Source organism: Oryza brachyantha, chromosome 11 (genome assembly GCF_000231095.2).
Source record: "Oryza brachyantha chromosome 11, ObraRS2, whole genome shotgun sequence".
NCBI classification, from domain to species: domain Eukaryota; kingdom Viridiplantae; phylum Streptophyta; class Magnoliopsida; order Poales; family Poaceae; genus Oryza; species Oryza brachyantha.
The window spans coordinates 5630983-5656591 of NC_023173.2; the positions used below are offsets into that span (position 1 = coordinate 5630983).

Below are 25609 nucleotides of genomic sequence, written 5' to 3' on the forward strand. Positions count from 1 at the left end.
TACTGTTATAACTCGGATCCGGTACATGCAGCATGCAATCCTACAGTAACCAAACTCCGGTTGCTACCATAGAGATATAATCTCCTTCCTATCCGGTACCCCTACGACTGTATGTATACATGTAGTCTACGGATACCTTTAGTACAGGGATTCCACAGCAGCCCCCGGAGTCGTACATAGCCGTGCAAATCATCCGTGTAGATTGTTGATCGTCAGACGTATCTTCACACAGTATGCTTGATGTTATCCGAGTGCTTCCCGAGTGATCCCAAGTACTCTGTGATGATTGTAGAGGCTGTGGATGGCTCCGAATGGAAGAAAGGAATAGGTGCATCGAAGATGCACCAATTAGGTATAGCCCCCAACTCTATGCTTAAATACGTAACAATTAAACATAGAGTCTTTTGAGACTGTATAAAAAAGTCTTAGGTGCATCAGAGACGCACCTAATAGGTGTAGCCCCGACTCTATGCTTAAATGCGTAACAATTAAATATAGAGTCTTTTATGGACTGTTACCCAAGAGATGTTTCTCGAAGTTTCGAGTTTTTCGACTCGAGCAACACTGTTCTGAGTGCTTCCGGACCCGAGTGGTACCCAGCTCTGGTTGCTCTCTCCGAGTGATTTGAACCCGAGTGGTTTAGAGATGGTTTTTGCGCTGTGTTTCCCCATACATAAAGCCTTCGGCTATGTTCTGCTTGTGGGGTAGGTTATGCCAACTGGCTTAACCGTTACAGTCGAGTAGTTAGTACCGAGTTTATTCGGTTTACTCAAGGTTTTGGCACAGGCTAAAAGCGCAATTAAGTGTCATGGGCGATATTGACCATCGCTTGCCCGAGTGCGGCCTTGGACCCATAACATAGGCGTGCCGTCGATTCCCGAAATGTGAGAAATCATGAATTTTATGTCACCGTTTGGGCGAACCATAAACTCGCAACGTTCTCGTCGACATGGTATCAACTATGCCAGCACCGAGTTTTACGCATCAGTCCACTAGGCCCACGTAGGGACATAGTAACACTTAGTCAATTTTTGGAGATTTGGTGCGATACAACACCCCGTGCCAGAGTAGCAAATCTCGAGGCCCGACTTAATGTAGTCAAAGCAACTCGAGACCGGTTTGCTGTTGCGGCTTTTGGTGATCTTCAGGCCGTTCGACACTATGCCGACCAACTTCAGCTCCATGCCACCCAATAAAATCCTTGAGAGGCTTTAAAGAGGTACCTAGGCGCGTAGCTGAAGAGGTGAGGGACATGATGGTGATTGCAGCTCGTCAAGCCTTCACCATAATGAAGTCCCTTCGCCCCTGGGTAGTCTTTTTAGCCACCGTCAAAGATTTTACAGCCGATTGCAACTCGGAGATGGTGTTGGCGCTAGTGGAGGAGGCTAAAGCCGATGCCGACTTCATAGTTCGGACCTTTGACCTGTAAATAGAAAATATAGCCATTAGCAGTAACCTGTCTTGTGCAAGACATTTGTTTGTCTATAATGTAAATTGTTTTGCTATTGCTTTAAGTCTTTATTCTGATTTAGATCTCGCAATCTAAAATGAGCTGTGTAAACCTGTGCTGTGTACTCATCCCGACAGCCCCCGAGTAGATTTAGCCAGCGCGGAGCGTAGCGTATTACTCTCGGTTTGGTATGGTAAGTAGGGCGTAGCCGCAAAGTTTGTTTAGCTTTATTCAGATATTCATCTCATGTTCAAGAAAAAGAGCTTTTAAACAACAGACTTTATTAGAACCATATGACATGATACAGTGTAGCCCCCCGACTGGCTTGCTGAGGGTGAAAACCACTCGGCGTGGGCATTCGAAGGATGGAGAAAAGGAAACTTTGATAGAAAATGTACTAAGTATGAAAGGACTTAGCTGTTCGATATTCCATAAGTTCTCTCGTTGATGGCGATGATGACGGCCCACATACGGATGTGATCACAATTTGGTGGTGACGATCCTGGTGTCAAAAGGAGACGTGGCCGACATGGTAAATGGATTACCACTTAGCGGCGACGAAGTTGATGCGTCCAACATGGTGACAGTGCATGCATTCGGTGTGGTGCTGAGATTACCACTCGGCGAGGATGAAGTCGAATGTGGCCGACTTGGCGAAAAGATCTCCATTTGGCCACGATGATTTCAACGATGGCGAAGTTGATGGAGAACCTAAGACCTTCTGTTGGAAATTAGGGTCATTGATGACCACTCGTTCCATCTTGACCACTCGACGGACTTCAATCATGTTTGGTGTTAATTTGTTTGCTAATAGTCTTTTACTGTTGTATGTCTCTTAGTCGTGAGATGAGTTGGCTTCACGGTGTGTGCCCATCCCGACAACCCCCGGGAGGACTTAGCCAGCGCGGAGCATAGCGTCGTTTACCCGGTTCGATACGGTGAGTAGGGTGTAGCCACGAAGTCGTATAACCATATCCAGATGTCGATCCAGAACAGATGAAGAGCTCATGAGCAGTAGATTTGACTTTCCCTATTCATGTCGTCCGAGTCACCGTGCCTTTATCAAAGAGATGCCTTTATCACCGTGCCTTTATCCGAGTCACTGCATCTACTGAAGCGGCATAGGAGTTAGCCATATCAAAGAGATCCTTGACCGTAGTTGGCCCTTTGTGAGTGAATTTCGCGATAAATTGTTCATCCTTCACACCTTTGCGAAAGGCAGCGATGACCATATCATCCTTGATGTCGGGGATGGAATTGCGAACCTTAGAGAACCGTTTGACATAGGCCCGGAGAGATTCGTTCTTCGTCTGTTGGACCTGGTATAGGTCATATTTGGGTCGTGGCCTATCGTAAGTGACCTGGAAGTTGGCTATAAACCGATTGCGAAGTTCTGCCTAGGAGTCAATAGACTGTTTGGGGAGCCCTAACAACTAATGTCTAGCCGAGTCATCCAAAGCGACTGGAAGATAGTTGGTCATTGCTTTAGTGTTGCCGCCAACTACTCGGATAGCCATGGCATACACCGTTAGCCAAGCCTTGGGGTCGGTGGAGTGGTCATACTTCTTGATACCAGTCAGCTTGATACTAGTCGACCAAGTAAGCTGGCTTAAGTTTTTGGTGAAGGCCACTACACCCACAACCATGTCGGTGTCTGAGCTCTCGGGTGACCGATGCCTAGACCCCCGGCTATGGCTCCGAAGTTCGCAGTCCCGACAGCGACCTTCCTGGCGGGCTTGACGTTGGCGATCAATCCATTGGCGGAGCTTGAAGCTATCTGCCTGGTAGATATGCTTCTTCTCGGCCTCAAGGTCTTGCCGTTGTTCATCCAGTCGACGGATTTCGTCATTGAGGCGGCGTTGCTTACTGGTTGTGTCTTTCCTCTGCTCTAGGTCGGGAAATGTTCGACGCGAGCTGTTACAAGTCGGTGGCCGAAATCCGATTGGTCGTTTGGAAACATTCGATCTAGATCAGGGTGACCTAGACGACTGAGCCTCCGACTGTACCGGTGGTGTTCCTGAGTTGCGTTGCAACGAGTATTGGATCGCAGATGTAGTCACCATTGCCTTGATCTTATTGATGGTTTCAACCATCGGTAGATCTTGTTGAGATAGCTGCTGAACAACGTTGCCGAGTAGATCCGCCGTCGCTTGGAAATTTTGTTGAGGGGTCTTATAGACTGCATGCCCCTCAAACCGAGTGTGGAGTAGATCGCGCTGCACTTTGCCCGACTGGCTCCTTACTTGTTCGCGAGATTGATTCTCACGTTGGCGTCTGGCTTCGTCTTCAAGTCGATGGCGTTCGTCTTCCTGCCGCTGTTCTCCGGCCAGCTTGGCTGCTTGCTCTTCTTGCCGCTTCTTCTCAGCCTCGTTCGTTGTTCCCCGACTGATGGTGAAGACCTCTCTGGGGAGAACGAAGCTTCCCGAGCTGCTGTAGGTGTCTGATGCGGCGACTTGAGTAGTCGGCTTTGCATTGACCTCGATCCTGAGCAGCGGAGGTGCCGACTCAGCAGACTACAGCTCGGTATGGTGAGATCTAGATTGGATCTCATCTTGAAGCAGCGCCGAGTGGTTTGGTTCAAAGCAGCGCACATCCTCCTCAAGCCCAGATGAATCTGAACACGTGTAGGAGAGCGCACCACTCTAATCAGCGACAAAGTGGATGCCGCCGAACTTGAAGGTTTGCCCCGGGACAAACTTTGTCTTCATGATCTTCGAGTTTGGATCCATTGATCTCGTCGGAGACCTCAGAGTAGCTTCCCCTACCTGGCGCGCCAACTGTAGAGGATTTGGATGTATATGAGGTGGCTAGCGAAGCGTAAAGATCAATGGTTAGGATGAAGACACAGGGTTACCCAGGTTCAGGCTCTCGACTAGCGAAATAATATCCTACTCCTGCTTGGCGATTGTATTGGATCGTGGGCAGATCAACTAAAAGATAATCGGTCTGAATATGCCGTCTGTCTTGCCCCCTCCCTGAGGGGTGCCCCTATCCCCTTATATAGTAGGGGATAGGGCTTACAGAAAGAGTTCTAATCTGATAAGACCAAGATCTATCATAATACGGTTACAACTCAGATCCGGTACATGCAGCATGCAATCCTACGGTAACTAAACTCCGGTTGCTACCATACAGATCTAATCTGCTTCCTATCCGGTATCCCTACGATTGCATGTATACATATAGTCTACGGATACCCCTAGTACAGGTATTCCACATTATTTGTACAACATTATATGTTTAGAAGATATAAAGTCAAAATAATAACATCTTGCTATTAAGCCAAAAAGGATTTATAGTGTAGTGAAAAGGATGAGTGTGTGTGAATATGAGGTGTTGATTTAAAAAGTATGGCTGGTAATATGTGGGTCTCACCACACAAAAAGAGCTGGTCATGCCAAATAACCCAGCTATGAAAAGGAGTTTTGCGAAGGTGTTCTCTGTAGTGGAGAATCGTGGGTCTCACCACTAGTAAGTTGATACATTATATCCACCATTGTATCAAAGTTTAATGTATGATATAGACAAACTAGGAACAAGTTAAAAAAACCTTCAATAATATATCCTCGTATCGAGAGAAATTTTAAACAACGATTTCTTTTTATAGAGTGAAACTAAAGTAAAGTGCAGTCTAATGTAACAAGTTGACAGGATGAAGCTTTTGGTATTTAGGAGATGCCATGTGAGCAAAATTTTGGATATAGTTCTGCTTCCCTGTTTTCTCTTGCTTCCAGCTTCCATTCAGTAGAGAGACGGATCTAACGTCAGGGCTCCAGCCCCCTATACACTGGATACCTCATAGAAAATATGGGTGAGAGGAGGAGAGAAGAAGAGGGGGGCTGGAATCCTGGATCCGCCTCTGATTCAGTGGAGATGGATTGATCCCGCTAACCACTCGAAACAGCCTCACCTCTAGAAATCACTTTTTGTCGGTGTCGTACCTAACCAGACTTAACCAATATATGGACAAATGGAGGGTTTCACCGCTAACCACAATATAATTAAGACTTTCCAATGACATAGGCATGCATAGGTGGGTGAAAATTGGAAAAAAAAAGGGTCTGTCTAGTGATCAAATGTTTAAAAATTTTAATTTCATCAATAAAATCCGGTTACTACCGTTGGATGATAATCTGAAGACGTGCACGCAAGTTAAAAAACCTATACACGCCTCCCTTCAGCCCGCATGCATTACGCGCGTGTTTGATAGAAAACAAAAAATCAAATGTTTGATCAATAGCAAAAGTGGAAAAAATATATAAGAAGATGACTACGCAAACGATTTCTCTCGCCTGTTAGTAAATGATAAATTAAGTATATCATTCCTCTTTCGGCATCATGATGTTTTTCTCCATCTCTCTACATGAGTTCTTCACATGCATTTAGGCATAGACGCAAGTACAACACACATATTCCAGTGCATACACTCCTGATTTGGGATCTCATTAATGTGGGAATGTACTCCAAGTGTGGTTTGGGGAAGTCCCTTATATATATTCGTAAATGGGCTAAGGCGGACCTAGTTTTCCACTTACGTTCGTGCATGAAACATTTTCTCTTTTTTTAAGTATCTTTTCTGCTATTTCAAACTTTGCAGTTCGAAAACACGGCAAATTTTTTTGTATTTTGATTTCTCTGTCCCATTAGGTCTTATTATCATAGTATTTATAGGATTTTTTTTCATTCTCTACATTTAAATTAATTTGAGATTGGCAAGACCGCATTTTTCCAGCGTGAGGTTTCTCGAGCCGAGTTGGGAGCATCGAACTTCGGGAAATCCCTGTTGGTTTTCACAAGCTTTCGGGGAAATCAATCCACTGCATATTATTCAACATCACTTGATCAGCGTTACAACCTTCATACATATTAAACCAACAGAGAAACTACATTGCAGATGACACATACGATAACTGAAAAAACAAAAATACATACTGAGACGCCACGCACACGGAACAAGGCTAGCTTATTGAGACGCCACAGAGATCAAGTGGACGCACGCAGTGTTCATTACCTGGTTGCCCTCTAGTTGCCGCACCACAAGGGATCTGTGGTGAAGCACTGCTTCTGGCAGACGGCCGGCGCAAGGTTGAGGAAGAAGACGCACCTGGTGAAGCAGACCTTGAAGCAGGGCGCCTCGCTTGGCGAACCGCAGCTTGGGAAGGCGAAGAATGGCGCGGCCGCCGGCAGCAGTGGCGCCTGCAGAAGGCTCCTCCTCTTCACCAGCCCCAGCAGGAGCCGCCCGTCCTCTGCCGCCGCCGCCGGCGGCGGCGGCGTCGCCAGCAGGGCCAGCATGAGTGCGGCGGCCATGATCGTTAGGGCTGCACTGGAAGCCATCGCTGGTAGCTCGAGTGGCAGCTGAGCTCTGAGACCGATAGGTCTACACAAGAAGAAGCTTTGTAATTGATACGAGATTGCAGCTGAGGCTAGATCGTATATTTATAGGCCAACAAGCACGTACTCTGTCGGTTTCATAATTTAATATGTTTGACTTTTCTGATTGTAATGTTTGATCATTTGTCTTATTCAAAAAATTATAAAAATATCATTTATTTTTGCTTGTGACTTAATTTATTATCAAAGGAACTTTAAGCACAACTTGTTTTTTTTTATATTTGTACTAAATTTTTAAATAAGACGAATGGTAAAACGTTACAACCAAAACACCACCAACTAGATTGGCTCATTCTACACAAAAGAACTCTAACCGCCGACAACCTCCTCCGAAGGCATTGGCCATGCAACGGGATATGCAGTTTGTGTGGTGAAGTGTTTGAAGATACCACCCACCTTTTCAAGGAATGCAGCTACACAAGAGAAACTTGGAATCAACTCTGCTTATGGGGTAAGCATAACACGCTCTTGCTGCCAAATAATAAGACTCTAAAGGAATGGTGGAGATTCTTGTACGAAATCGAACCGAAATCTCTGCATAAGAACTTAATAGGATCCCTGATAACAACTTGGTGGCACATCTGGATAGAGAGAAATGGTAGAGTCTTTAACAGTCAGTACAACATTGCCATTTAAATAGCCCATAAAATAAAACTACAGATAGATTTAAGACGCTTGGCTTTTCGACCTCCCTGAGAGCTTTCCTCCTCTTGTAGCAGCTTTCTTCCAATGTAATCTCGTTTCTTTTTTTTTCTCTTTTTTAATAACTTTTATTCCTTCTAATATATTCCGGCAGGCCTTCTGCCGTCGTCTTTTCAAATAAAAAAACGTTACAATCAAAAAAGTCTAACATCTTACATTATGAAACAGAATTAGTATATGATAGGCGATAACAGGTGATGGTGTAAGTATGATCTTACAGAATTGATGGAGAGTTAATTATTAAATTAGTGATGCTCATTCCTCGTGCTCTCGCTTCACGTGGTGCGTATCCTGCTAACAACATTGTATGCATCATTATCGATGGATAGAGATCCCAACATGATTGTTGACTTCGACATTAAGTTGCATGTGTTAACTTTATTGGTATCACTCATGGAAAGCCAGCTATAGCAGTATGTCTCCCAAAATTGTAGGATTTAACTACTATATTGGCATATAAGTATTAGGATAGTTCTCGTACATGTAGATGTATTTGCTTTTGAATTGTAATACTTTTGTATATATAACTATTTGTAATTACGACACTTATACACCTGGTACAGAGATTTTCGTAACTGACTTCTGCAGTTTTCCATTATCTGTACTTGTGTTTCTGTTATTCACATATGCTATCACAACCATTTCAAGATTCAAATATATATATGTTTCTGTTATTATTGCAGTGGGCATGGCCAGTAAAGCCTAAGGCTAGTCAAAAAACAAATATTATTATTTTTTTGTTAATGCACTCATCGGTGACGGGCGTCCAGTAAAGCCCGATTGTGATAACCTCATCCATGATGGGCCTAAAGTTTTTCCCAATTGAAATTAGTCACCCGTGACGGGCGTCTTAATTAATCATGTTTGACTCATATGCTGGGTCTTCTTCTTTGCCTGATTGAGATAAATTTCAACCGTGACGGCCAAATGCCCGATTGAGATAACTTATCACTTATGTGACCTCTACGTATTGACAGGGCCCATTCCTATGACCTCTATGTATTGACAGGGCCCATTCCCGACACTGGTGAGACTGTCCGCCCGTTTGAGATGACAGAACCTGATATGGACTAGGGTTCCCGATCTTTCGAAAGGTTCTGATAAACAGTTGATTTAGGCGGAGTTGCAACACACGTTGATCTAGCTTCTTGAGCCCCACAATTGCAGCACCACGTCTTATCTGGTTAGCATCGTACCGAAACACAGATGGCCTCGCCGAGAAGGCTAATACATGTTTGCGGATCGAAGAACACAAACAAGAACAAGAAAGAAAATAACCAAAATTGCAGATGAATAATTAAGCTCACGAGTTAGTGTCTTACAAACCGATCTAGTGGCGAAACTGTTCTTGACAGAAATAATCTAAGCAAAACCCAACCCTAACCTAGGCGATGGCTACTGAATAAATAGGATTAGAGACGTCCTAGGGTTTCCCTAGGGCACACACCCCCTTGGGCTAAGCCCACAACACAATTACAAGACCCAAAAACCCAAATCAGATTTGGATCGGATGAGATATGTGGTTTGTTTTGCAGATTCCCGGTAGCTCGGTAGAAATTTAACGTGGGACCAAAACCATCTGAAAGTAAACTCTATAAGCTTTCCAACAAGTACTCATGGGCCCGAAAATTCCTTCTAGATCAGCGGCTAGGTCCGTTTAAAGTTGATGTTGTTAGGAGGCCCGAATCCGAATCCAAAATGTGTATAACTTTATCTCTTATGTTTTATGGACCAAAAGTGACGTGGTGATATGTAAGTGCACTTGGAGAAGGTCTTGCTTGGCCCCCAATCAACTTCTTCAATAGTCCATGCCTTCCTTACGCTCGGTCTCTTTTCTTTTGCCCAAGCAAGTACCTCTGGGAACGAAAACACATGAAACTCAATGTGTAGCAATGTTTTTTTCAAATATATAACAAGTAAATCTAATATAAAACTTATGCACATTTGCTTGATTAATACATAACGTAGTCATGGTTATATCCGAGCTAGTTGGGTTCTCATCAGAACCCATGCTAGTGACTCGATCTATGCCAAGACAGTGGGCGACATAATTAATTAGTGACCGATGGTAGAATCAAGTTGTTATACTATATTATTACACGTTGTAATTAATAATGTATATTACATGTTATAATAATATATATCTACATCTATGCTAACTAACTTCTTTGTAAGAGCTCATATCCGCCCGTTAACTAAAGTGGATAGTAATATCATAACTACAAATTGTGCTAAAAATTTATGTTATCTAGATTTGTGGAAGGTAACAGAGTAATTAAAACTATATTTTTAACAACAAAAAGTAGATTTGGTCTATATTTATTAAACATGAAAAGAATAAAATTCTTTCTATAACCACAAGAAAGGTAATGTGAGTTCCCACATACATCAAGTAAAAATTGCATAAGGACTGTACTCATGTTTCTCAATCCTATTATACATAGACTCTTTTCTTAAGGAACAAATATCCAACGAGATTCTTCCATGATGTCCTTGAAAAATAGGCACTTAGATATTTTTTGTGCCAAACACAAATTATAAACATAGGCGCTCATAGACACACATGTACATGGACGCACACAAAGACACACTCGTATTACAGAAAACCTCGTTTCGGTCAAGACATTAGCATCGGTTATCCTAAATCCAGGACAGATATGTCATCTCTTGCCCACTGATCCCTAATGCACAAGTATTATTACCGGTTAAAATCTAAACCCAGCAATAATGTGATGGGGTTTATCAGTGCCGGTAGCTAGAATCAGCACTGATGAGGAGCTAGACATGAACTGACACTGGTAATAATTTTTGTAGCAAAATTTTGAAATTTTGGTTGAGGTTACCGTTATCGGTTATTAGCTAGTGAAAGCATCTAGGCCCTTAATTTGTTTTGGTGATTAATGACAATCAAATGATGAGGAGTAATGACATGTGTGAAAATGTGAAGGTATAGATAGTCCTCATGAAAAAGTTCTTGTTGCACCGCCCATGTGAAAAGAGAAGAAAAATCGGTATATTTGTGTTGGCGCGTGTGTTTTCTTTTAATTTGAGTCAACTAGGAATGCCGTACTATAAAGAGAGGTGCGCAAATGAAATCTAGGAATGAATCTGGTGCTCGGAAATATTTTTGAAGTGCATCTTTTGCTATCATTTTGAAGTTGTGCTGGAATTCACGGAAGTTCCAAAGGTACTGTCGGAACTTCCGAAGAGGTCAGATTCGGTTCTGTATGTTTCACGGAAGTTCCGAAGGAGACCTTCGGAAGTTCTGAAGATGCTTGAATCGGTTCTGTAAGAATCACGGAAGTTCCGAAGGAGACCTTCGAAAGTTCCGAAGGAGCCAAAATCGGTTCTGTAAGATTCACGGAAGTTCCGAAGGTCTTGACCGGAACTTCCGTTGACTTGACTTTCCGCAGTTGATTTTGAATTTTCTAAGTTTTGGAGATTGTTATTTTGAACTGACCAGAAGTTCCGAAGGAGACCTCCGAAAGTTCCGAAGAGAGAATCTTTTGCCCCAACGGGCAGAAATTGAGAGAGGGGTATAAATACCCCCCAACCCCTCAAGCTAGGGTTTCTGCTTCCATTGTTCATCCTCTTGGCCCATGGCTTGATTTATTGAGATTCATTTTAAGCCTTGTTTTCTCACTTTCTTATCTTCACGGATCGAAGTGATTTGGATTTTGTGTGTGTGAGAGTTGGGTAGTTTGAGTTGGTTTGAGTGCTTGGTGTTAACTTCGTGACAAATTTCTTAAGCACTAGATTCATCCCCAAGATCTCTTTGCTAGCTTATTACTCTTAGTGGTTGAGGACACCTAGACGGCTAGGCGTCGTTTCTCGAGCCACCGAAGCTCTTATGGTGTGCCGGGAAAAAGGTTTGTGAATGTTGGATCTCACCTCCGAAAGGGAAGAGATACCTCGAGGGGGAGCGCATGAGTGCATCCCCGAGGAAAGGGTTGTGGAACCCAGCTCAAGTTTAAGCTCCTCAACGGAGAGTATAATCTTCTCAAGAATTGGAACTTCGGTAAAAAGTCTTCGTCTCTACTTGTGGTGATTTCTCTCTAACTTGTGTTTTGAGCTTTGCTTTTGGTTGTCGCGCGTACTCCAGTTGCTGCTTGTGCAAAGCTTGTACTCTAGTTTACTTATTTAAGGTTTGGTTGGCTAGATCTACTCATTTCTCGTTCTAGATCTGGTGCTGTCGGAAGTTCCAAAGATTAACGGAACTTCCAAAGGCTGGAAGTTCCGAAGGGCTGATCGGAACTTCCGAAAGTTTCAACTTCCGCTTTTTAGGTTTAATTTTTATATCGCCTATTTACCCCCATCTAAGCCTTGATATACTCTTTCAATTGGTATCAGAGCCTAATCTCCTTATTAGGCTTAACCGCTTAGAGAGATCATGTCGGGAGAGAGGAAGAGTGATGATGCGATTATTCCTTATGGCCGAAGCGGTGATTACTCTGCTGTCAGGCATGAATACTCTACATCTATATCCTATTTCTCTTATAGCGGTAGAGCACCGTACTTCAACGGTACGGAGTATGCCGCTTGGAAGCATAGGATAAAGATGTACTTGAAGTCTATTAACCCATCTATTTGGAGAATAGTCGAAAATGGCTATGTTTGGTAGAATCCAACGACGCCCACCGAAGAAGATGACAAGAATGAGCATAAGAATGCTCAAGCTACCAATGCATTGCTTAGTGCATTGAGTTCAAGTGAGTTCAACCGGGTCAATGGGATCGAGAGCGCTAAGAAAATTTGGGACACCCTCCGCAATGTCCATGAAGGCACCAACGAGGTGCGTGAATCCAAGGAGATCTTGAAGGGTCAATTGGAGAAGTTCGTGTTGAAGCCGGAGGAGACCCCAAGTGAGATGTACGACCGGTTGAGCAAGATCGTCAACGAGATCAAGGAACTTGGGTGCAAGGACATGACGGATAGTTATGTTGTGAAGAAGATGCTCCGGGCCATCACACCAAGGAACTCAACCTTGGTAACTCTCATACGTGAGCGTGCCGACTTCAATACCAAACACCTCATGACGTGCTTGGGCGGATCCTCGCTCATGACTTGATGGAGCAAGAATCTAAAGATGCTTTCAACTTCATCTCTCAAAGCTCAACACCGAAGAAACAAGACATAGCCTTGAAAGCCGTCAAGGAGGCCGAGGTTGATGAAGAGTGTACTTCTCAAGTCTTGGATGATATGGCATTGTTCGTCCAGTGGCTTGGGAAGTACATGAGGAGAAGCGGCTTCTTCAAGGGAGGCGCCTCTAAGTCAAGCTTCGGCAAGTCAAGGGGAAGGCACTCACCACGCAAGTGTTTTGAGTCTGGTGAAATCGGGCACTTCATCGCCAAGTGCCCCAAGCTTGATGACTACAAGAAGAAGAAAAAGAAGGAGAGGCACTTCAAGAAGAATAAGGGCAAGCATGGGAAGAAGGAGGAAAGGGCCCTTGGCTTGATTTCTTAAGATTCACTTTGAATTTTTCTTTCTCACTTCCTTCTCTCCATGGATCTAAGTGATTTGGATTTTGTGTGTGTGAGAGTTGGTTGGTTTGAGTTGGTTTGAGTGCTTGGTGTTGACTTCGTGAGAAATTTCTTGAGCACGAGATTCATCCCAAGATCTCTTTGCTAGCTTATTACTCTTGGTGGTTGAGGACACCTAGATGGCTAGGCATCGTTTCTCGAGCTACCGAAGCTCTTATGGTACGCCAAAAAAAAGGTTTGTGAAGGTTGGATCTCTCCTCCGAAAGGGAAGAGATACCTCAAGTGAGGGGAGTGCATGAGTGCAACCCTAAGGAAAGGGTTGTGGAACCCGGCTTAAGTTTGAGCTCCTAAACGGAGAGTACAATCCCCTCAAGTATTGGAACTTCGATAAAAGGTCTCCGTCTCTAATTGTGGTGATTTCTCTCTAACTTGTGTTTTGAGCTTTGCTTTTGGTTGCCACGCGTACTCTAGTTGCTGCTTGTGCAAAGCTAAGTGGTGGTTTACTTATTTAAGGTTTGGTTGGCTAGATCTACTCATTTGTCGTTCTAGATCTGCTGCTGTCGGAAGTTCCGAAGATCAACGGAACTCCCGATGGCCGGAAGTTCCGAAGGGCCGACTGAAACTTCCGAAAGTTTCAGCTTTCGCTCTTTAGGTTTAATTTTTAAATTGCCTATTCACCCCACCTCTAGGCCTTGATATAGTCTTTCAGCTAGAACATCATTGGTACTATGACCTTAACCATGTCAATCATGATCTCCAGCTTCTTCTTCTTTGGCAAAATATTCTGGTAGTAATAGATTTTATCTCATCGGTGACGGACCGGACCATACACAGTCATCTATAACGGGCCCTAAGTAGGCCCGTCAAAGATGGCTTTGCCTATGACGGGGTTGGCCCATCATATGTGTATAAATCTGCACTATAGTGTTCTGCCCACCATTTACTTCATCGATTGGAATATTTGAAAACTCTTGTTCACCGTGCATGCTTAGTCCAATAACTCTAGTTCTTTGTGAACCTCTTCGTACCAAGTGAGACTATAATTATACTCTATCTGCAAACATCTATTCTCATTTTTGTTGAGAAAAAACATCTCTTCTCATTTTTGCAGTCTACGCACCGGCATGCCACACATTTGTTGTCTCTTGTTCTCTTGTGTTATTCGGCTGCATTTAAGAATTTAACAACTCTATTTCTATACTTACCACTCAAGTTGTTGGTGTTGTAAATCCAACTAAGCTTCATATAAAATGTGACACTGTAATATAAAATGTAACAAAATCGCCGCATAACACCATCATGTGAATTTTACTGCCCTCAGACAATTTTAGGATAAAATTCGCCCCAATGACCTCCCATCCAAATCGTGTATATATAATGCATAGGGTGGGATGACGGTGTTGAGTATCCAGTCAGCAGCATAAGGATGAGTTCGAGTGAATTATAAATTAAGTATTGACTGTTGAAAACAACCGTAGGGAGCACTTTTTTGGGGGAGAGGGTGCATGTACTCAACAAACGTCATATATATAGTCATCCATTCCCATCTTCTCCACACACACACCTCAAAATTACCGGAGGCAGGCAACCACAGTTACAGAGCACACGAAGCAGCCTGAGAGAAACAAGAGGCAATTACTAGTACAACTAACATCCCAGCACCAGGATTAAGCACTCTGATTTAGACCACTCATATATCCTACCTCTGGCTGTTTAATAACGTAAGATTTTCTAGCGTATATAGATATCAATGAATCTAGACATATATATAAATAATATACATTGGTTAATAGATGAATCTAACCATAACTAAAACGTCTTACATTATGAAACGGAGAGAGTAGAATATAATCCTATCAACATGACAACAACACTACAGTTATTTTACTCGAAGAATTATGCAGCAGTTTGACTATAAAAAGTACAAAATTTCTTGTGAGAAGCTCTCATACTCCAGTCTGAATATATACATCCTGCAATTTTCAGGTAGCAATTGTGTTTGTATCCGAGCAGTTTGTGGCGATGAAAATGGACCGTGATTTCTACGTGATAAAGGGGGATGGAGGCACCGGCTATGCCAAGAATTCCAGCATGCAAGTTCGTATACAAACCACTCTACCTTTTCTTCTATTTGCGTGCTATGTATTTGAATTTTCAATACAAGCTAGAATTGCTCTGCGAAAATTGTCAAATGGATTTTGAGCTTGCACTCGGTCTGGTGCCCAAGTTTCGATTAATTGGTAGCTGCTACGCACATGCTTCTTTTAATTTGTAATAGTTCAGACAAGTATTATTACGGGGATGCATCATTTGTGTGGTGATGAAGTCATGACTCATCGGGATTTAAATCCTAATGTGCACAAATATACGGTATGTTACCGATATGATTTGTTTGTTGTTACTAGTAATGGTGCTTGTATAAACTCCTTCATCAGAGTTTAGCACAATGGCAGGTGGAATAATTATTTGACCTCTAAATTTTTTATTAATGTTTATACATGTCTACTGAAGAGTGGTTATTTTCCTCCTAGATAGTCAAGAGTTTGCACACAACCAGAGTACTTATTTGACCCTTTTTGTCGATTTCTAGAGAAGGGCTATTGGACTAACTGTGCCAATGGTAGTGAAAGCCATAAAGGAACTGATGGCGATGGACTCTCCTCCACAAACCATGGTCATTGCTGACCTGGGCTGCTCTTCTAGTGAAAACACACGTCTCTTGGTCTCTGCAGCGATCTCTGGAATATGTGAAAACACCACCAACACCATGGAGGTTCAGTTCTTCCTTAACGACCTACCCGGCAACGACTTCAATCAAATCTTCCGGTCACTGGAGCAGTTCGAGCGGGTAACGGCGCAGAACTGCGCTCGCAGAGGGCTCCAACCTCCTCCGCATTACATCGCCGGTTTGCCGGGGTCCTTCTATAACAGGCTCTTCCCTTCCAACAGCGTCCACCTCTTCCATTCCTCCTTCAGCCTCATGTGGCTCTCTCAGGTGAAGTTTAGTGGCATCTATACACAAACTAACTTAATGAGAAGAGATTTGGTTCGGTCCAACAAAAAATATCTCGAGGTACCGGTACCTCGTGGTACCAAATCATTTCTGATCGTTGGATCCAACAATACGCATCCTATCAGCTATCCAATAGTGATAAACGATTTGGTATCTCGAGGTACCGGTACCTCGAGTTACTTTTTGTAGAGGTTTGTTTCAGTATAACAAAAAGTAACTCGAGGTACCGGTACCTTACAGTACCAAATTGTTTTTATCATTGGATCTAACCGTGCACATCCTATTCAGCAGCTAGATCCAATAGTGGGAAACGATTTGGTACCTCGAAGTACCGGTATCTCAAGGTACTTTTTGTTGGACTGGAGCAAATCTCAATCTCTAATGAGAAGGGTACTGTTATTATCCTTGAGAGTGCATCCAGATACCGTAATTTACACTCAAAATTTTAATATCTCAAAGTACAATGTATTAGAAGATACTACATTTTACACTAAAAAATATGGTATCTTACGGTATTTTCTCAAGAATGATATGATTATTCTAATGAAAATGTTTGAGTTCATAGATTTTTAGGGTTGGAGCACAGCAGCAATGACGATGGTCGTTTGAATTGATGTGCAGGTCCCCAAGCATATTGACGGGAACATGAACAGAGGAAACATTCATATTGGGGAGAACACGGCATCGTAAGTGGCGAGGCTCTACCAAGACCAGTTCGACAGGGACTTCTCGCGGTTCCTCGAGATGTGGTGCAGGGAGCTTGTGCCCGGTGGTCGGATGGTTCTCACGCTCCTTGGGAGGAAGAGCAACGACGTGTTCCATGCAGGAGGGGTGACTCTTGCTTTTGAGCTGCTTTCAAACGCACTGCACACTCTTTGTGCCGAGGTATGATTCACAAGATATATGTACCTTACCGTTTTAAAAGCATAACATTTTTGCATAGGAAATACCCAGCGGTAAATACCGACTTCAGAGATGGGACATTTTTCTCGCTCTCAAATTTGATGTCTTTTGTTATTGCACTTACCCAAATTTGCATGAGAACACTTAGCAATACATCATGTCAAAAATTGTGTATCATAACATGTAGGTTGTTTTCAGATAAAGATAACTTTGTTGTTTTTGTTGATGTATATTAAGAACTTTTTATTATGTAACTCGACGCACCACATTTTGTCTGTACGAAAATTTACTACTTTGAGATACAAGGTATCAGAATTTTGTACTAAAATTTTAGTATCAAAAGTTACTTTAAAAAAGGGTAAAAAAGCCCACATATTAATCTTTACCTGCAAATTAGATGTGAAATCTGTACATATATGGCCTTAATCTGCACTTGCATAACAGGGGCTTGTCGAAAAGGAGAAGCTGGATTCCTTCCACGTTCCGATGTACCTGCCTTCGCCGGAGGAGCTGAAGCGGCTGGTGCACAAGACCGAGCTGCTCGACATCACCGGCATCCATCTCGTCTCGAGGAGCTGGAACCCCATGGCTGACAACTCGGAGCCGGAGCCGGCGGCAGCTGCCGCCGCCGCCGCCGCTCAGGCCGCCGGCAACGGCATATCGGCGAGCATGAGGGCGGTCATGGAGTCAATGATCGTCAGCCATTTCGGTGAAGAATCCATTCTGGATGAGCTCTTCACGGTGTTCGCGAGTAATATCAACAACCACAACGAGAGTGATGTCGAGAAGAGCAGCCTCAATGTCATCGCGTTGTCATTGGCAAGAGTAACATAGACCCTTTATTATTTTTGGTAGTATAATTTTTTATTATGTTCTGACCGTCACATATAATATATACATGCTCAAAAAGGCATATCAATTAAATAGGTTCCTCTCCGATGCATTCTACTAACAGTAAAAATAGAAATTAATCGATATCGTTGTTTTATTTTTATCAAATTATTATGATTAGAGGGCTTTTAGAGTGCTCCACCTTACCTCTATAGATAGAGGTAAGACCTTGTCATCGAATCCTAACCGTTGTTTATTTTGCGATTTATTTTTTAAAGATATGTTTTTGTCTTCTTCCATAAATACTACCCTCAGGGAAGGAAAGCAATAATTAGAACCTCTTATGCATGCATGCAATATATGCATGTCACACCACACCGTGTCTTTTGTTTTTAAAATTTATTAATGTTTTGGAATTCAAACTGATTATAATATGGTACCATGATATGTGATCTAGAAAATACAAATTTAAAATGAATGTATTTTAGACTCATGTCAGTTCTATTTAAAGTATTTATAATTATAATGGAAATTTTATATGTGAAAACGAAAAATAAATATAAGTCAATGTTTAAATTATTTCATAACTTCAAGAATAAACTGAATGGAAAAAAACTAAATAATATTTCACTCAATAGGTTATTATAATTTTTATTCGAAATTTTTAATTTTAATTGTAAATTAATGCATGTTATTAATTCAACTTTTCTTAGAGCATGTACAATAGCAGGCTATAAGCTAGCTATAAGTATATTTCGAAGATATAAGAGGGAAGAGAGAAAGGAGATGGGCTACTAATTTGTAGTCAGTTGCACATGGTCTCTAAGAGAAAAATGTATGTATGATATGTGGGATCATATATTAATGTTTTGTAACTAACTATTGTATGAATTGACTATTAGATTGACCGTAGATAAATTGAAGTTAGGAGTTGGCTATACTATTGAACTTGCTCTTATACACACAAGGAAATATTGGTTTGTTCCTTCCTTTTAGTAATTTATAGTAAGCTCTTTTAATGGTAATAAATGACATCTTACCATCTAAGAGGTAAGATTCATCTTAGCCCTTGGATCAATATATAATAAATGACTCACATAGTTTTGGGTGTACTCGAAAAAATTCCTTATGATTAAATTATGCTATCAAATATATTAGACGTAGTAACTATATTAGATCTAATATATTAGAAATTTAAAAGAGTAATATCATCCTTTTATTGTGATCCTAAATAACTTAAGATATTTCAGCGCATGTGCACGGACGAATCGAACGCCGCCGAGGGATGCTGCAGCGAACGCCACCACGGCCAATGATGCATAAATGATCTACTCTGCCATGCATCCAACGTCCCGTATGTAATACACGTATGTAATACATTTTCTGTTTGACAAAAAATTCTAAATTACAAAATACCACTAATTAAATAATTAACAAAGTATTAAATTATCCTTTTTAATGAATGACTTGGGTTAATTCTTCTGGTAGTATACTGTTAGCAAAATGTACTGAAGAGACCCCCACTAAATTCTGGTACAGAAATTTACACCCCGGTGAATGGAGACATGCACCCATAACGTACTACGCAAACCACTTATAATTCCCCATGACAAAAAAGTTTGTTGACACTAAATTTCGCGTTAAAACCGTTCTGCCTACAAAGTTTAGTACTTTTATTTTGAGAAAATTAATTATCTGTTCCTAAGTTTTTATTTTGTTTCCCTATATACACATTACGTTAGATGACCATGAGTTCGCTTTTAGATTTTTCTAAGATCAATGCCCTTCGCATACTTTTGTGCAACTTGACTAAAATAATATAAAACACCAACGTGAAAATTTATTATTTATAATAAAATCAAATGGGATAGAATTATTTGGCTCCAACTTAGAAACATTTTAATTATCAACAAAATAAGAAAATGATTAAATCCATACATTAATTTCACCGATAAATTTTGAAAAGCAAAATTATTTTTTATTTGGGTTTAAATGTTGGTGAAAATGCTCTAAAAAATTCATCAACCTGTCTTAAATTTATGTAAAAACATTAAATTTCAGATTTCAAACTTGTGGCATAATTCCATCCCCTTTGTTTTTACAAATGTGTGTTTGTCTCACTGATCTACCAGATAATATGAGAGAGTGGCAATATAATCATTTTGAGGATAAAATGATGGTCGATTTATGGCCAACTAATGGAATAGCATAATATGCGTATGGGAAGAAGCAAAATTCAGTGTATAGAACAAGGTGAGTGAAAACTCATGGATTCATAAGGATCTTTGTGACGGCATGCATCCTCTGTGAGTTTCTAATTAATCTCAGGAGATCGAAAGCTAATGATCAACTAAATTGTAATTCTTGCATGGAATTTTGTGAGAACCTACCAGATGATCGAAATATACGTTACGTCAAGAATAATTTTACAGTCGTTGAGTAGGTACCAAGAGGCCAAAATTTTAGACTTCTAATAATAACTAAGATACCAAAAGATACCAAAATTTACCAAAAAAATGATACCTCCTGTTACCTTACGAAGTACATGTATCAATGAAGCTCTTCGCAGTAGCTGTTCACCTTTCTTTGTCTCCGTGCAGTGGTAGCAATTAAAAGCCCCACATGAGTTCATCATCATCTTAAGGCTTGTTTGAAGGAGCTTCTTCCGGCTGTAGTTTTTTCCAGAAGCTGCTTCTGCCAGAAGCTGCCCCAAACGGTTCACAGCTTCTGAGAATCTGTAATTACAGATTCTGAAAAATGAACTAAGAATCCAGAATCTGGAGAAGCTGGGTTTAGAAGCTTTTCTAAATTCCCAGAAACTAGCTACCAAGCAGCTGCTTCTCAGAATCTAAAGTTCCCCAAATAGACCCTTAATTGACGACGAAGTTGTCATTTGTGATCATCGATGTGTAGGGATCCATTTATATATTGCATATACATACGTGGTTCACTCTTCACCACTTATATTTCTTCCTTAATTTGCGTGTTGAGACTACACGGATATATCAATCCGAAGCATTTATGCATCTTTGACCTTTTTCATGGTGCCACCTAATTAAAACCAGACAAATGAAGTAGATGATTTGATACTATTACATTTATTTTCACATTGGTAATCAAATAATGGGATAACATTACTTAAAAGGTGGACAAATTAATTATCACCCATCAAGCTAGTCTTTGGACTTGTTTAAATTTATACCCACGGACCATAATGGTTTCTCTCTTGTGGCTGGTCTACCCCTTGAGAGTACCTCTCAATCACATATAGGTGCGTCGGTGCACTGTGCACCTCTGTTCAACTTGCAATTTATGAGAGTGATTATTTGACTTTTTTGGAAAAAGACAAACGGTATATTTATAAATAAAAAAATAATTTATAAATAAAACTTATATATATATATATATATATGTATTCTTAGAAATCTAAAAGCTAAAGTTAGAAAATAAAATTGGGTGAAAAAGTCATAAAATTAACTCCATATTTAAGTGAAAAATTTAAATTTTGGTTAGCAGAAATGAAAAAATGCGAGTGCAAGTTGTGGTTCTAATTTAGACACGGTGTCTCTGAATCTTACGGGTGCATGGGAGAATAATTAATAAAACATATACATCGTTAAATTAGCTACGGAAGTGATATGATCCAGAAAATAATTTGGATATGGGTTAAAAGAACACCATATGCTAATTCTTTATTAAGTAGTTTTTTTGTTAAATAGATTTTTTTCTTTTTTTTAAGGTACACCCAAACTTTTTTTTTATCCATTCATCATTCATTCATTCATTTGGAAAATATCATGGGCTCTGTTTTCATTCTTATGGGTATGGGTGTGTTGCCTAGAGCACTGTTTGATGCTTTCAAGGCCGTATAATTTTATTTGTTTCATGAAAAAAATATTATCTTATAACAAATGTCACCTAAAACAGGTGGATATCGTGAGTAATTAATCAACAGATGCAGCAAACCCCACATCCTCACAATCATATCGAATTATCCATATATATATCCCATGCATGGTCTGTACATGCCCAAAGACATACCACAATCCTTTCAAATAAAGTATTAAGGGTAGAACAATTTAGGAATAGGGTGATCGATCTAGCCAAGCCAAGCCAAGCGTTTCTAGACATGAAGATGGAGCGCGATTTGCACACGATCAAGGGGGATGGAGACTCGAGCTACACCAAGAACTCTAGCATCCAAGTTTGTGCCCAGCTCCATATATATTAATTTCACCAGCCACACATCAAAATGTTGGCATGCCTTCTTTATTATTTTTTTCTCCCCTTGCAATTCTGTTAACGCAAAGCTATTGTTTGCATTTTAGTTAATCTACACAGTGTTTTCCTTCCCCAAGTATCAATATTAACTACTCGTTTGTAGATATACATAGTAGTGGCAATATGTACACATGCTCTTTAAGTTAACTGGAATGCTCAGCCAAATTTTTGATGAGATTAATTCGTCTATTGATGTGTAACAGAGAAAAGCCATTCTTGCAACTGAACCAATGGTTGAGAAAGCCATAAGAGGATTACGCACGGATCTCCAACCTCGATCGATGGTCGTTGCCGACCTAGGCTGTTCCTCCGGTGCAAACACACTCCTCTTCGTCTCCAAGGTGATTGCCACCATAAGTGAAGATAGCCCAACTGACAGCAACATCAGGGAGTGTCCCATGGAACTCCAATTCTTTCTCAATGACCTGCCCAGCAACGATTTCAACCACACCTTTCAGTCGCTAGAGCAGTTCAAGCAGTTAACAGCGCAAGACTATGCTCGTAGAGGGCTACAACCTCCCCCACACTACTTCGCCGCCGTAGCGGGGTCCTTCTACACCGAGCTTTTCCCTTGTAGCAGTGTGCATCTCTTCCATTCGTCCTTCAGTCTCATGTGGCTCTCTCAGGTACATGACATTAAGATTAAGAAATTTGTTCCGGTCTAACAAAAAGTAACTCGAGGTGTCAAATCGTTTCCCCCCATTAAATCTAGCTGAATATGATGCGTACTGTTAGATCCAACGATCAGAAACGATTTGGTATCGTGAGGTACCAGTACCTCGAGATACTTTTTGTTACTTTTTGTTGGACTAAAACAAATCTCTACGATTAATGACTTATCGCCGCGTATATTGTTGAGTGGAGGGATTTGTGTGTGTGCGTGTTGGATGGGGGGGGTTGTTGTGTTTTGCTGCTATAGTCTCACATAGACATAATTATGACATTAGAAGTTTTGTATGAGCCAGGCTCATATTACTGTGATGTGTGATGAATGTTCGAATAGGTTCCGGAGCATCTTCATAGCAATATGAACAAAGGCAACATTCACATCGGGGTGACTACCTCACCATTGGCAGCGAAGCTTTATCTTGATGAGTTTGAAAAGGGCTTCTCGCATTTCCTTCAGCTGCGCTGCAGAGAGCTTGTGCCCGGTGGCCGGATGGTGCTAACAATTCTTGGGAGGAAGAACGATGACATGATCTTTGGAGGTGGGACATTAAGTAGTACCTTGGAGTTGCTTTCGCAAGCAATGCGTACTCTTATCGAAGAGGTATTGTTCTCGACTATGTACCGTTGTTTAATGTAAATTTTAGTATCTCTTTATACTTCAAGTTATGGTACTCCCTCATGTAACAAGATGACTTTTCTTCCTATCAAATTTTTAAGAATTTAAATATCAACAAAGTTTAAATAGATAATCTAAAAATAAAAAACGTTATGTATAAAGTTCTCCTATGAGGTGCTCTCACAATAGCAGAAAAATATACTAGAATTAACAAATTTATTGTACTAAAAATAAGGTCAAAGTAGTACCTTGAAAAACGTAAATAATCACATGGCATACATATTATTTTGGATTTTGTAAGGTACAGTTAAAGTTTTTTGATCCATCATCACTCATTGATGGAAGGGTCAATATTAATTCCTCATACCACATATGAAATAGCATCACATTAATTACTATTATAACTTGGAACAAAATTACTCCAACTAAAGACTTATGTTCAAACAAGATGGCATCCGATTCTACTCTAATGATTGTATTACACAAACAACAGGGCCGTGTGGAGGAGGAGAAGCTGGACACCTTCAACCTGCCAATCTACAGCCCTTCGCCCGACGAGCTCAAGCGGCTGGTGGAACAGAGCCATCTGCTAGACATCATGGACACCCAGGTGTTCGACCTGCCCTACGACCCCATGGATCAGAACTACTCGAAACCCGATCAGGAGGGCGCCGCCGCAGCAGACGACGCTCACGAGGCCATCGGCCGCAAAATCGCCGCGGGTTTGAGGGCGGTAACCGAGCCCCTGCTCGCGTGCCATTTCGGGGAGTCCATAATCGATGAGTTGTTCGCCGTGTTTGCGTGTAATATGACCCGGCAACTTGAGAGTGGGGGAGAGGGCAGGGCTGTCACGGTGATTTCGATGTTGTTGCAGGCAAAGGTGCTACAATGATATGGGATATGAGGTAAACAATACAACGGGATCTTCCGAAACCGACCAACCCAGAACACTTTTCCCTCTTTTTCCGTACGCACGCTTTTTAAGCTGCTGAACGGTATATTTTTTGGAAAAAAGTTTTATATAAAAGTTGTTTAAAATATTCAGATTAATTTATTTTTCAAGTTTGTAAAAGCTAATACTCAATTAATCATGTGCTAATGGCTTTTTTCGTTTTACGTGCGCTGATTAGACAATTTAGACACGTCACTTGCGAACGGTGCCAACAAGAGCATTTTTTCTATCCTCGAGAAGGTACTGAGGTACTACTGCTTTCTATATAAAATTTGGTATCTTCTAATATCTAAGGTACCAACATGTATCAAATTTTACGTAGAAAATAGTGGTATCTTCCGGTATCTTCTTAAGGATAGTAAAAATTAGTAATACAACAATAACCGCATGGTGTGGTTAAGAATATTTGTGATATGGTCTCTCATGTGCTTTATATTAGAAGGATGGGATCTACAGAGGAATATAGAAGAACACGATGGAAGATCCAAACATAACAATAACACTAAGGAACGGTATTTGTTAACGAAGTTCAACCAAAGTCTTGTATCGTGGGGGAGCTAGTTATTAGCAATCATCCCTAATCCAGAACAATTAAAATGTACTACCTGTGTATCCATGCATGACCCTCAACTGGCTAAGCCATTGGCCAGCCATACCCACACCTATGCTACGGTGTGCTTCTCCACTTAAAAAAAGAGACAACGATAAAGGCTAGACTCTGATTTGATGTTAATACCTGCTAGAACTCCAACTATTAATTTATAACTGCAGTATCTAGCTAGTAAAACTCTTCTTCCTCTACTATGGTGGCTGAATATGCCTTCTTCCTCTACTCCGGTGGCTGCCTTTATAGGAGCATATGTGTAGGATCTAAATAGAGTTTAACTAACCTACCAGAGCGGGGTGAATGGTAGGTATATCATAGATCCAAATCTTTTTTTCAGAATTAAAGGATTTACCTCAAATTAATAACTAGATGAAGTTCTATATACTGTCGGACTGACCACACCCTAGCCACCGACTTTACTGCTGTTGATCGATCGGTCTAACCATTGAGTATACTGCAGTTGGACCACCTCTCGCCCTCCGAGTCTGACCACACACCTAATGTTGGTTAGACCGTCAAGATCATGTAAAACACCAGTTGATGAAAATCGATGATGTAGATTGTAAATAATTTGATTTTTACTGATCAACTGGTGATTACAAAGTGCACCTACAGCACTCCTCACCAAGCGTTTGAACTAAAATCAAAATCTGGGTTAAACTCTAATTTTTCTCTCATCTCAGACACATCAAAAAGAATACTAGGGCATACCCC

The 25609-nt window shown here is 41.1% G+C and overlaps 1 protein-coding gene and 1 pseudogene across 1 annotated transcript; both read left to right on the forward strand.

Annotated features, from left to right (window-relative positions):
* The first annotated feature begins 15045 nt into the window (after positions 1-15045).
* On the forward strand, positions 15046-19175 carry LOC102711576 (annotated as a pseudogene).
* A 2618-nt stretch (positions 19176-21793) lies between these two features.
* On the forward strand, positions 21794-24931 carry LOC102707346 (anthranilate O-methyltransferase 1-like). Its single transcript, XM_006662851.3, has 4 exons — positions 21794-21974; positions 22255-22677; positions 23055-23321; positions 23830-24931. The coding sequence occupies exons 1-4, from the start codon at positions 21900-21902 to the stop codon at positions 24226-24228; spliced, it is 1164 nt and encodes a 387-aa protein (XP_006662914.1). The 5' UTR covers positions 21794-21899; the 3' UTR covers positions 24229-24931.
* Positions 24932-25609: the final 678 nt, after the last annotated feature.

Bases quoted from the DNA above. Each gene is read 5' to 3' on its own strand.
- LOC102707346 (XM_006662851.3), top strand. From the start codon at position 21,900: ATGAAGATGGAGCGCGATTTGCACACGATCAAGGGGGATGGAGACTCG. The intron at 21,975-22,254 runs GTTTGTGCCCAG...GATGTGTAACAG, and splicing joins CCAAGAACTCTAGCATCCAA to AGAAAAGCCATTCTTGCAAC. The intron at 23,322-23,829 runs GTATTGTTCTCG...CACAAACAACAG, and splicing joins TGCGTACTCTTATCGAAGAG to GGCCGTGTGGAGGAGGAGAA.